Source organism: Chionomys nivalis, chromosome 6 (genome assembly GCF_950005125.1).
Source record: "Chionomys nivalis chromosome 6, mChiNiv1.1, whole genome shotgun sequence".
Taxonomy (NCBI): domain Eukaryota; kingdom Metazoa; phylum Chordata; class Mammalia; order Rodentia; family Cricetidae; genus Chionomys; species Chionomys nivalis.
Window position 1 is genome coordinate 41,722,730 of NC_080091.1, and position 12,603 is coordinate 41,735,332.

The 12,603-nt window shown below is 52.7% G+C and overlaps 1 protein-coding gene across 3 annotated transcripts in view; it reads right to left on the minus strand.

Annotated features, from left to right (window-relative positions):
• The window catches only part of Sorcs2 (sortilin related VPS10 domain containing receptor 2), a 383,934-nt gene that overhangs the window by 29,233 nt on the left and 342,098 nt on the right, over positions 1 to 12,603 (minus strand). For all 3 annotated transcript variants that reach the window (XM_057771883.1, XM_057771882.1, XM_057771881.1), the window contains exons 9-12: positions 11,787 to 11,966; positions 6,365 to 6,511; positions 3,654 to 3,756; positions 2,510 to 2,586 (exon numbers count right to left, since the gene is read on the minus strand). In XM_057771883.1, the coding sequence (XP_057627866.1) occupies positions 2,510 to 2,586; positions 3,654 to 3,756; positions 6,365 to 6,511; positions 11,787 to 11,966 (507 nt within the window). The remainder of the gene's footprint in view (positions 1 to 2,509; positions 2,587 to 3,653; positions 3,757 to 6,364; positions 6,512 to 11,786; positions 11,967 to 12,603) is intronic.

Consider the following 12,603-nt stretch of genomic DNA (forward strand, 5'->3'; position numbering starts at 1 on the left):
TTGGGGACAGGGAAAACTGTGGTGTGCTCTCTCAGAATCCTGCCCTCAAGGCCTCGGGTCAGCAAATGACCCAGCAATAGGAAGCACAGTGTACTCAGAGGTGAGTTCAGGGTGAACCCCAGGCCAATGCAGGGTGCAGTGACAGAGCCTGGCTCCTTGATACCTCTGATACCAGGTAGATGTGGCCACACTTTGGTTCCCCACAGTCTGGAACATCTTCCATCACAGCCAGGAAGCTACTGGGAGACAGATGACTTTGAGCCCCCTGGAGTCATCTCAGTGGAGGTCTGAGCTGGGTACCTGGGACTCTGGCATGTCAATGAATACATGAATGAATGACCACCATACAGATGAATTAGTGAATGAATGCTCTGCGGATAAAGGAATGGTCACTGAGGGTTTTGGGGGGAGGTAAAGGCAACTTGACAAGGGCCACCAGGAGGAACAGCTCTGTTGGTCACAGCCACATGCTGATATCCCAGGGCAAGTGCCATCTTACAAAGAGGAAGCTGGGTTCACAGCAGTAAGGCTATGCCAAGGCCTCACAGCTAGGAGAGGCAGAGCCAGGTGTGGGCCTCAGTCACTCCGGGACACTAGGCCTTGCGAGTCCTTCAGTAGACTGGCACGTATGGGCTGCAGAGCATGTACCCAGTGATCAGGGGCCCTGGCTGGAGCGGGAGAGGTCCTGACTCCAGGAAACTAGGCCCAACGGTAAGTCGGTCAGGGACAATATCAGAAAACTGCCGAGGAAGTCTCAGAGAGTGTCTATGCTGTGGCTCTCTGGTGTGAAAAGTTCTTCTGTAGATATGTTGCTTTTATTAGTTAATGAATAAACTAATATTTATTAGTTTCAGCCAGTGGCTTAGCAGAATTGAGCTAGGCAGGAAAACTAAACTGAATGCTGGGAGAAAGAAGGTATAAATACAATACTAAAAATAGGTTAATTTAAAATATAAGAGCTATCTAGCAATATGCTTAAACTACTGGCCAAGCAATGTTTTAATTAATACAGTTTTGTGTAATTATTTCAGGTCTGAGCAGCCAGGGAAAAAATGAGTGGCCTCATACTACAGCTCCCTATACCCTAAGCAGCCCCTGGGATGCAGAGCTGAGAGGGGACACAGACCAATCCCTGGCTCAGCCTTTCTCTGTTCCCTTCAGAGACCTAGCAGGGACTTAGAGCACTGTTAGTGAGGTCTTTGATCATTCCAGGGAGCTCGTGCCCTTTGTTATCTAGGTTTGGAGACAAGATCTTGCTCTGCCAACCGGGCAGGCCTTGAACCTGCACAAGAACTCCTTCCGCCTTGCAGACGCTGGGGTTGCAGTGAGCACCACCAGGCCTGGCTGGTGGCTCCTGGCTTAAGGCTTATGTCACTCCAGGATTGCCCTGCCCTCTGATCCATCTCCTTCAGCGCTGCCATTGGTGAAGTGGACAGACAGTGACCTTTAAGAACCCTACAGCGGCTTCACTGGCTTTGGCGAAATAGAAATATTTAATGCAATAAATCTCCCCTGCCCTTTGCAGATGCCTTGCTTGGTGCAGCTTATTAAACCAGCAGTGGCCTTGGTCTTTGATGCAGGTGAGCTTTGCATGCCGTGGTGAGTGTTTGCTGCCTCCCAGGAAGGTGACTGCATGGCCAGGCACGGGGGAGATGACCTGGGAGAGGACTCTCCTGTCTGCAAGCAGTTGGACTCTGATGCTCAGGCCATCTACTCAAGTGCTTACAGCCAGATCATCTCTCTGGGAAGTTGGAAGACCAACTCAGCCAGGACCCCACCCACCCCAGAAGGCAGCCAGTGTCTGTCTCACAGGGCAGGGCCCTCCTGAGGCACTCCTCAGGGGTAGAAACCCACAGCTTCTATGTGTCATGGGCTCTGTGGGACCTGTCAGGCCTCTTGTTGGTGTCCTCACTGTTCCTGTGCTAAGGGCTGATGGCGGCCAGTATCCCTCTAACCAGTGGCTATGACATCCACGTGGGGCTGGGGGTTGGAGTTGCACAGGTCCTGCTACTGAGGGGATGGCTCTCACAGGCAGGCTTTCCTCACTCTCTTTCCTTCCTTTGCTACACCCCTCATCACACCCCTCATCACAGCAACACACGGGACGTCCTCCAGGGTCCTACACCTGCTCTTTTCACATCCTCTTCTTCTGTTTGTGTCTCCACTGCTGTAACCTCTTGGCCTGAAGGAGCGTGAAGCCAAGCAGGAGGTGTCAATGTGGACTTCAGTTCCCTTCCCTGGATGTCCCCGGGACACATTTGGCTGTGAAGTGCTTCTAGGATGTATAATACTTAGCAGAAGCCACAAAGCATTGGGCAGGTGGCCCCACCCCCGACTAGCCCCATCCCCACAGGTCCTAGCCCACAGCAGAGGCCTCGGCTGCTTCTGAGGCTGGTAGTCAGGGGCAGACATCTCACTCAGGACACTAGAGAGTCCCTGTGAGAGGAGGGGCATAGAACAGAGAGAGCCCTGGAGAGTTGACGAACACCAGGTACCACTGGCACCTTACCTGCCGCCAGGTGTGCCCACAGTCAGATGTGATGTACATTTCCTCTTTATACTCCACCAGCTGCGAGCCCAGGTTACCTGGACCAACAGAAAAGCTTGTGTTGCTCTAAGACCAGGCAGATCCCCTGATCGAGATCTGAAGGACACCAGAAAGGGAAACTGTGCCGAGGCCTGCATTTCAACCATAATCACCTACAGCAGGCCCTGGCTGGCTTCCTTTCCAGACAGTGGCCCAGTGTGGCTGCTGGGCTTGAGCTGGTCCCCTCGGTGTAGAAAGAGCTCAACCCAGTGGAGCCCAGCACAAGAGGCTCCAGCCTAGCTCCAAGGTGAACAGGCTTGTGTGCTTCAGAATGCCCACAGGTGTTATTTGAGGGTAAAATGTGTGATAGTGGTCAGGGTCAGGCCAGGTGGGGCAGCATGTGGTCCCTGAGAGATGAGAGGACTGCATGAGTATCTGGGGACAGTGTCCTGGAGGCCATGTGCATGGGGAAAAGGCAAGTACACAGCAGCTGCACATTCATTTCCTGTGGAGGGGACAGTCGTGACGTGCGGGAGATGAAGCAGGCAGCGGGAGCTGAGCCCTAGCCTAGAGATGTCCCTAGGTAGACAGCATCCCATCCAAGATGCTGCCAGTCCAGAGCAGAGATGCTCTGCTTCATGTAAGCTGCTATGGAAGGAATGGGGCTTCAACTGAGGAGCATAACCTGTAGGTTCACAGCACGGGACACATATGGCTTCACAAACTAGGCCTGGATTCCCCAGAATTCCACCATGGCCTGGACTACAGGAGCTTTCTGATGAACCAGCTGGCTGTGTCAGGATAAACCGTCAGCCACCTGCCTGCCCACCCCTTCAACCACCCATCCATTCAACTATCTATCTATCTATCTACAAATCTATCCATCATCCATCCATCCACTTGCCTATCTATATGCTCATCCACCCATGCATGCATCCACTCATTTATCTAGCGTTCCCTCCCTCCATCCCACATCCACCATTAGGGCTTCCAGGGGACTTCTGTCTCCTGAGAGGAGATACACTGCCTCTGATGGACACACCAAGGCCCCAGGCTCATAACCTTCAGTTCCCATCCCTGAGATAGGAGCTTCCCTCAGGCTGTAAAGGCTGTTGTAGCTACCCACCTGCACCCATGATGAGGCCAGGAGCCGTGTCCTTGGTGTGCACTGTGCCTGAAACATAGGGGTTATCTGCCCAGCGCAGGTGTAGGTGCAGGTGGCAGTCCGGCTGGGGAGGAAAGAAGGAAGGATGGTCAGCAGGTGAGAACATCCTAGGAAAATCAGTTCTGCAGCCAGATCTGCCCTGTGGCCTTCGTCAGCCAAGGCTGGGTAGGGGTGCCTTGGAAGAATGGACAGAGTGTGGGAAGTTATGTTCACTCGGCTGCTGGGCTGCCGGGTGATGGATGCAAAGGATGGGGATGACGTCAGCAGGAGTTACCTGGGACCTAGGGAACTGAGCAGTGCAGAAGGGACCAGTTAGACCAGTTAGACATGGTCTGATGGAGACTCAAGGTCTGAGAGGGCCTCCAGGTGGCTACAACTTTCCCCAAGGAAGGGGCCTTGTGGCCCGGATTCCCCTCGGGATGGGCTTCCCTACATGGCCACTACATGGATCGCTGGGCCAGAGAATGTGTGTGATACTTGGGGCCTGTGCAGCCCCAGCTCTCATTCATTTATTCATCCATCCATCCATCCATCCATCCATCCATCCATCCATCCATCCATTCATTCATTCCTCCATCCAGAACCTTTACTGGGCACCTTGGTTTGAGGCTCAATTCCTACGCTTCCCATAGTCCTGGCCTGACATGCCTGCCCAGGCTCTGCAGGGGTCAGAGGTGGAAGGTCCTCTGAAGCTGCCCAGAGTGGGGCCAGGAGGCAAGCAGGACCCCCAAAGAACTTGTACATCAAGCCCAGGAAGGTGGCTGGCAGGTGAGTTATCCATTTCCAGCTCTCTCACATGTGGGAGCTGGCAGATCCTCCACATAACTGTACAGCAACTCAAACCTTGGATCATTGGGTAGACAGAGGGAAGTGGCAGCCCCAACCCTAGCTCTGTCTAGAAGTATTTCGGACATGGTGGAGCTTCTGAATACATAGGTTTCTGTGGGCTTCCATTCAGATCCCAGACACCAGCAGATTCAAACCCATTTCCCAGATGAAATTCATCCTGTTAGGAGAGACCTAATCAGGCATGGGGAGACAGTGAAGAGGGTAAAGCACTTGTGTGTGGATCCCTAGCATGCCCACGAAGGCCAGGCACAGCTGCGCGTGTACCTGAAGTCCTAGCGTAAGGGGGTGGAGACAGGTGGATCCTAGGAGTCTGATGGCCAGCCAGTCTAACCAATTGTTGACCTCCACGTTTAGTGGAGGGACACCCTCCCATCTCAAAACATAAGGCCAAAAACAGAGGAAGACATTCCAGACATCCCTTAGTCCACGGTTTTGACATGTGCTTATATAAATGTGCACTCACATGCTATATATATATATATATATAGAGAGAGAGAGAGAGAGAGAGAGATCAGAGATCTGATTAACCTTTCTGTTATATAAGTGTATCTATTTCCCCATAACTGGAAGGAGTCATCCCCCACCAAGCCAGTCAGAGACCTGGGAGCCAACACATGACCAAAAGTAAGAGCAGAAAGGCAGCAGAGAAGCACCATTAGCCTGTCCCTGGCTCAAAGACAGCATCATCACATGTGCCAAGACCATGACAAAGACCCCAGCTGGTCCTGGGTGGCATGACTCCCAGGAACCTTGTCCCTGCCATCAGAATTGTGAGCCCCGAGTGACTGAGAGAATGACACTGTCAGGCTTAGAGGCCTGGACTTGGTCACCAGTCAGTCTGTGTTGTCCCTCTCTGGATGGAGGCTACAGGCATTCAGGTGGGAACCAGGGCTTCGGACTGTCATTGATGTATCTGTGGCCCACTGGCTTCCAGGTACTTTGCTTTGGTCCCAGGTGCAATCTCTGCCTGCCTGGGCAGCTTGACCACTTTCTTCTCTTGCCACTGTCCTTGTACCCCCTGCTCCGGGATGCAAAATCTCACAGAGGCTGCCTCCTCACTGAGCTGAGTAATTGCAGACATGAACCTTCTCTTAGCGGAAAGTTGCCTGGGCAGATTAATGTGGCTTAACTTTCCCAAAGATGATGCGAAAACCAGCCTGTCATAGCAGCTATGAACCCAAGAGGGTTTTTACAAATGGCAGGCAATCCATTCCTCATGCAGGTGGGCAGGGGCTGTGAGCCATCCGCATCTACAGTGGGGTCTGGAGAGGAGACCTGAGAGTGGGTGGAACAGAACTCAGGACACAGTGCCCATGCCTGCGCAGGCAAAGCTGCTCCTTAGGGCAGCTCACACTCGGTGGCCACCTGGCGACTGTGGAAAAATGCTGCCTTTAGCAGCTCCTGACACTCTATATACTTCCTCCATCACACCCCAGCCCTCAGCAACATTCAGCAATACTCAGAAGCAGGCTTGGAAGACTCTGCTCCTGCTGTTCCTTGGACCTCGGCTAGCACCATGCATGGGGTCACACCGGCACTTAGCCTGGTGGGACACACAGCTGTAGATAGCAGGCGTCGAACGAGGCCAGTGGCTCCCTGGCCTGGAGCCATCTGGATAGGCCTGTGGATCTGAGGAAGAGTGAAGGACTGGGGTTTGGGCAGTTTCTCACACTGTAATTTCATGGAAAAGAATGATGTACATGTTTCCCTTTGGGTGCATCCCTATGCCTAGCAGAAATTGGTGGCTTGCGTGTCTTGAGTGTACCCTAGCAGTGGCATCTGCGCCACTCTCTTGGAGGCATGTGACAGGGCAGGGTACCTACCGGCTGGCAGTTGGTGGGCTTCCCATTCATGTCGGTGCTGGGTGGCCTCAGGTAATCCCAGTCACGGCCCTTGTTATAGGTTATGAGTGTTGTCACCTTGCCGTCCACTTTCTGGTTTGCCAAGAAGACTCCCTTCACACCTCTGACCTGAGGAGACACAAGAAGGACCATAAGGCCCCACACAGATCACCCAGAACCACAGTAGCCAGGCACTGTCCCCTACTGAGGACGCTGCATGTGGCTTTGCTTCACCTGGGTGCAGCCTGACACAAGGAGACTGGCCCCAGGTTGGCATGGAAGAGCACTGCCTACTCCAGGTCAGGGGATCTGTATGACACTGCACTATTTACTGAGGACCTCTGGCCACCAGATACCAGGGAGGACCCTGGTCCCCTCACCAACCAGTGTATCTGATGAAAGGACCCCCTTCACCATCCCACTCCAGATCCCAGGATCCCCTCACTTGCTGGGTCTATTAGACCTGCAGGGCAGGTCCTGGGCCACAGCAAACACTCCTCGGCTTTCCTTGGGGCCCCACAGCCCAACAGAAACCAATGGGAAGGTCTCTGTTTATCTTGGCATGCACTGACAGGATCCACTTGGCTTTCATTTCTTTTTCTCAAGGGGCCTTACAAGGTCCCCAGCTGAGGTTGCAACATCCAAGAGTGGCCACTGCGTTGATTCAAAGAAAGTACAAGAGCCGGGCATTTCATCACATTAAACTCAGCGGTGCCCTTGCAGGAACACCCTATTCTTCAAGCCCCTTATTGGCAAAGACTTAAAGTCACATTCACTGAGCACTTCTAGGGTAGTGAGGCAGGCGTAGGGATGCTCCTTCATCTAAGCCGCACATCCGAGGTATCTCTACCCCCTGTAAATCATGGCGCTGCTGCTCACAAAGCTCCTCACGGGACTGGTGTTCAGACAACTGTGCATTTTATTCAGAACTCTAGAGCTAAGGATTTTAATTAGGCTGAAACAGTTACCAAGGTCACCGGAGCTCTCTCCACACAAGCACTGGGAGTCTGAAAAGTCAGTGTGGTCACTCTTGATGTGCATGTCTGCAGGTGGATAGTCCACCAGAGAGGTGCTGTTACAGACGCAGGAACAGAGCCAGGATTGGGTAGGTAGATGGATGGGTGGGTGGGATGAAACATAGATGGAAAGATGTGTGGGTGAATGGACAGACAGATGGCTGAGTGGATCAGTGGATGAATGCATGGAGAGGTGGATTGACTGATGGACAGGTGGGTAGATGGGTGGTTGGGTAAAGGGATGAATGAACTGTTGGATGGGTGGATGGACTTGTGGATGAATGGATGGGTAGATGGGTAGACATATAGATGAATGGATAGATGAACTGATGTGTACATGGGTGGGTGGATCATGGATGAGTAGATAAGGATGAATGAGTGGGAGAGGTGAGTAAGTGGATGGGCAGATGGGTTGAATTGTGTATGAGAGGATGTGTTAGGGGACGAGTGGATGGATGGATGGATGGATGGATGGGAGCATGAGTAGATGAATGAGTGGGTGGATTGATGGGCAGATAATGGATGAATGGATGTGATGTGGGAGGGTCTTCTGTCTATGTGTTATTTTCATTGGTTAATAAAGAAACTGCCTTGGCCCTTTGATAGGACAGCAGCTTAGATAGGCAGAGTAGACAGAACAGAATGCTGGGAGAAAGAAGAAGATTCAGGCAGTCGCCATGATTCTCTGACCCAAGACGGATGTAGGCTAGAATCCTTCCCGGTAAGCCACCACCTCGTGGTGCTACACACATTATTAGAAATGGGTTAAGCAAGATGTGAGAGTTAGCCAGTAAGAGGCTAGAGCTAATGGGCCAAGCAGTGTTTAAAAGAATACAATTTGTGTGTTGTTATTTCAGGTGTAAAGCTACCTATGCGGGAGCCAGGCAGGATGAAAAGGAGGCCTGCTTGCCTCATCACTACATGGATGGATGGATGGATGGATGGATGGATGGATGGATGGATGGATGGATGGATGGACGTGTAAGTAGATGAGGAGATGCACGAATGAATGAGTGGATGGGTGGCTATGTGGATGAATGGATGAGTATATGGGTAGACAGTAAGTTGGGGAGGTAAGTAGATGGATGAGTGGATAGATGAATAAATGAATGGATGGGTAGACTAGTATACAGAGGGATGGTATCTCTACTTCCTATAGGTGTTGCAACATCACAAATTTATTGCATCAAACAACACACTTCTCATCTACAGCTGTGGTAGTCAGAACTCTGACTGGAGTCTCTAATCCATTGTCAGGAGTGTGCTCCTGTCTGGAGGCTGTAGGGAGAAATCTATTCCTCAATGACAGTCTTTGACGTCAGGGTTTTTTCTTCATCTTCAAAGCCAGCAATGCAGTTTCTGGCCACCATCACAGCTTTCCTTTGTCTGACCCTAACTGCCTCCCTAGTCCACTTCCAAGGACTCCATGACAAGGCTCTGTAGACAGTGTACAGCAATGCTGTCTCTGGAGTAGCAGCCTCAAGCCCACCTGTAGCCTTGACTCCCCTTTGCCAGGTGTGCAACACACTGACATGGGCTTTGGGGATCAGGAAAGGAATGGATGGCTGGATGAGTTTAGTAAATGTCCTATTTGATCTCCACAGACACACATGGGTCTGTCATGTGAAACACATTCACCCATTCAGACATCTGAAGCATTCCTCTTATTACATTAGTATAAGTTAAAAAATAATTTAAAAAATTCCTGTCTAAATTTTATCAGCTCAAAGGCTGTAAATCTTATTGAACAGGTATAATTATACACACTGACCTGTGAAACCAGAGAGTGAGCTATGGGCTTCTGAACCACAATGTGAGATCAATTAGGGCGATTAGGAAGGACATGCCAGTTAAAAACGGAGACCAAGAAGGAAACACAGGAGCCCCACTGCCAGGTGACCTTGCCATCCAGCAGGGAGCGCCCCCTGGTGCCACAGGTGGGAATGATTGCTTGTTTCCAGGGCTGTGCTCTCTGACTCCCTTCCCAGTTCAGGATGGGCAGCCCAGCCGTTTTCTAAGTCTGTAGAGCCTGGGTCCAGGTCCTTCTGCCATGCGCCCCTCTGTCCCTGCAGTCAGAGCTGCTGTGTTTCTACTGTGAGCACATTCTCAGGACCCCAGTGTCTCTCCTGCCAATGTTATCAGGATTTGTTGCACTGGACCGTCTGGTCCTCCACGGAGGCAGACACATCTCTGTTCCTCCGCAGAGGCAGACACATTTCTGGAAGTATGTGGACAGCGTCCTGTGACACACTGTCTGACCACGTGATCCACGAAGCGGGGTGATTTGGCCTGCGACACTCTGTGACACCCTGAGCCATCTTCCTAACTCTAACATAGACAGCAGCTTAGAAAAATTCTGTCAGAACTCAATAGGACCCAAAGAGGCCACACAACCAGGGGACACGCAGATGAAACACCCCGTGACTCAACAGCGGACATCTTGGACATGCTGCTGGCTTTCTAGTGACCATGATAGTAACAATACTGGCCACGTGCAGGAGATTCACATGCCGGCTGCCAAGACAAGCCCTTCCCATCCACCATTCCCAATCCTGGAGTAGGTGGCGCTGGGAACATGGAGTGTTGTTGGATGGAGCCCTGCTGTTCCCTAAGAAAAGCATCCCTGAGTCCTTGCAGTAGCCCTAGAAGAGGGCGTTGTCAGTTTCAACAAAGTGCCTCAAAGCCTAGAAACCAAGCCCAGAGAGGTTAAGTCACCTGCCCAGGACAGCTCAGCACAGCACAGCACAGCAGACACATACCAGAGCCTAGATAGGAGCCCAGGCAATACAGGACCAGAGCTGATCCTGTCACTACCCCGTTGGTTGAAGTTAGAGACGATAAGTCACTTCGGAGGCACGGGTGGATGGGCAGTGGATGCTGTCTTTCAACTGCTTCATGTCCCCCAGGCTCTCTCTGGTGGTCCCCAGGCATGGCTCAGCTCACAGCTTCCTCACCTAGCTGACTCCTGCTCTGCGTCATCTCAGGGCTGCACACCGCCTCTTCCAGGAGGCCCACCCTGACTCCCACCTAGATTTGTGAAAAGGCATTGCACTGTGGAGCACTGATAGTGGGGGCTTAAGGACACTGCCAGGAGATATGTTCTTCGTGGGGGCAGGGGTCTGGAGGATGGGCAGCCTGTGAGGAATCCTTGCCAGTGACTTGCAGTATGAGCGTGGCATATCTATGGAGAGCGTAGATAGCACCTCCCCCATCGGACCTGTCCATGTCCCATCGATCACTGCTCAGCTTGGCCTGGGGCCACAGCCGCACCTCTGAGTGCTCCAGTGCACAGATGTGGCCAGAGACATCCTGAGCACTAGGGGAGGCCCGCAGGATAGCCCTGTCCCTCTGCGGCCCAGCTGGGAGGTAGCACTGACAAATGGGCTCTCCTCGCAAACAAACGATTACATTCATCATTTTGCTGGGAATAATGGCCCCACATTGCTGCTGACAGCGGGAGATACATTGATGTTCCCTCCACCTGGGAGGCCCCCTCCCAGTCACAGGGACAAAGCCCATTGTCTGCCTGGGCTGTCTCCACTGGCCTGGGACAGATGTGAGAGAAGATCTTGGTGGACAGTGTGGCCGGGCTGGATCTGAGTTCTCTGCTCAGATCTGGTCTGTCTTGGAAGGTTGGTGGTGGGGGCGGGGGTTTGCAGGGGGGTGAGTGGTGGTCTGTTGAGCCATAGAATCCACAAGAGAAAAGAGAGACTTGTGAGTGGCCTGTCCAGGCCAGGCCCATGTCAGGTGCTTAATGGACTTTTTGTGCATTGGACCTGAGGACCAGGCCACTCTCACCGGTGGAGAGCATTGACGTGGATTCCAGAAGCTTGGAGTGAGGCCAGGATCTCTGCCGAGGTGAGGCAGGGACAGACATCTCAGGCAGGTAGGGGCAAGGTCATGTCACAGCGGGTCAGGCTGGAGAATCTGGACAATGGATGTGGAGGGGTGGGGATTGGCAGGAGGGGTGGTTCAGAAGTGACAGACTCCAGCTCTCAGGACAGGGAGAGGAAAGAGGAGCCGTGGGGCAGGAGAAGGGGAACAGTAGAGAGAGAGCCTCTCTCAGCTCCAGGAGAGCTGGCCGCTTGGACCACACCTGGCGTGGCTGCCTTTGCACAGGGAAAGCCTTTCACGTGAAAAGACTGACTCCCCTTCTGCAAGATATTACCTGCTAGGAATTACTTCTCGTTAGTAAACACTGTTCCAACGAACCTCATTAGAAAATCAGCTTCTCTCTGTCTTTAAGCCCCTATGATTCAGCCTCACTGGCACCAAAGCCTGAAACATCTGGTGCTTTGGAGGGATCGGTAACCCCTGGGCTAGGAAGAAGGCCGTGAAGGAGGGGGATGGGAGCACGAGCAGCTGTTCCTACCCTGTTTGGTGCCTACCTCGAGGATGTCGATGATCACGTTCTCCTCGGCCTGCCTCGAGCTGCGCACATTCTCCAGCACCAGCGAGTAGCGCACTCCGCGCAGGTCTGACTGGTACAGGTTGTAGGTGTCCACCTGGTTCCACTCCTGTACGGCTATGAACACCTGCTGCTCATCCGTGCTGATGATCTGCAGGTCCTGGGGACCGAAATGCCGTCAGAGGTGGTAGCCTGGAGGGCAGGCGCCACCTCCCCGCTGCCCTGGAGACCCGCTGATTGAGGCTGGCATCCTGCTTAGTCATGCTTAGCTCTGTGGTCCTGGATAAGTGATGTCACTTCTATGAACCTCAGTGTCACACCTCCAAGATGGGAGTGAGGTCAGGACCCCTCACACCAGGTTAGGGGGTACCTGGGGGGTGCCTCCTCTTTCCCAGTCCAACTGGAAACTGTCCATCTCCTCACAATGAGGAAAGGCTCCCTCAAGTACCTCACATGATCAGAATGATTGGCGGGTATAGGGCTAGGCTCCTGGGAGTCAAGCAGCCCTTCATTTGCCCAGCACGTGTTGGTGAAACATCTGCCTTTCGGATCTGGTGCCAGCCCTGCCTCTGCTCTGAGCTTGGGAAATGGAGAACCTGCCTTAGCAATCTGAGCATGGCGCCCCGCACAGCATTCAACAGACAAGCTCCACTTGTCTACCCTCCTCTGCGCCCAGACCTCAGCAGCATGGGACAAAATGCTAGAAGAACAGCAGCCCAGGCAATGGTTCCAGGCCTGTTTCCCCCTTGTGGGTCAGGCAGACGTCAACATCTGTTAACAACTGTACAATTCAGAAG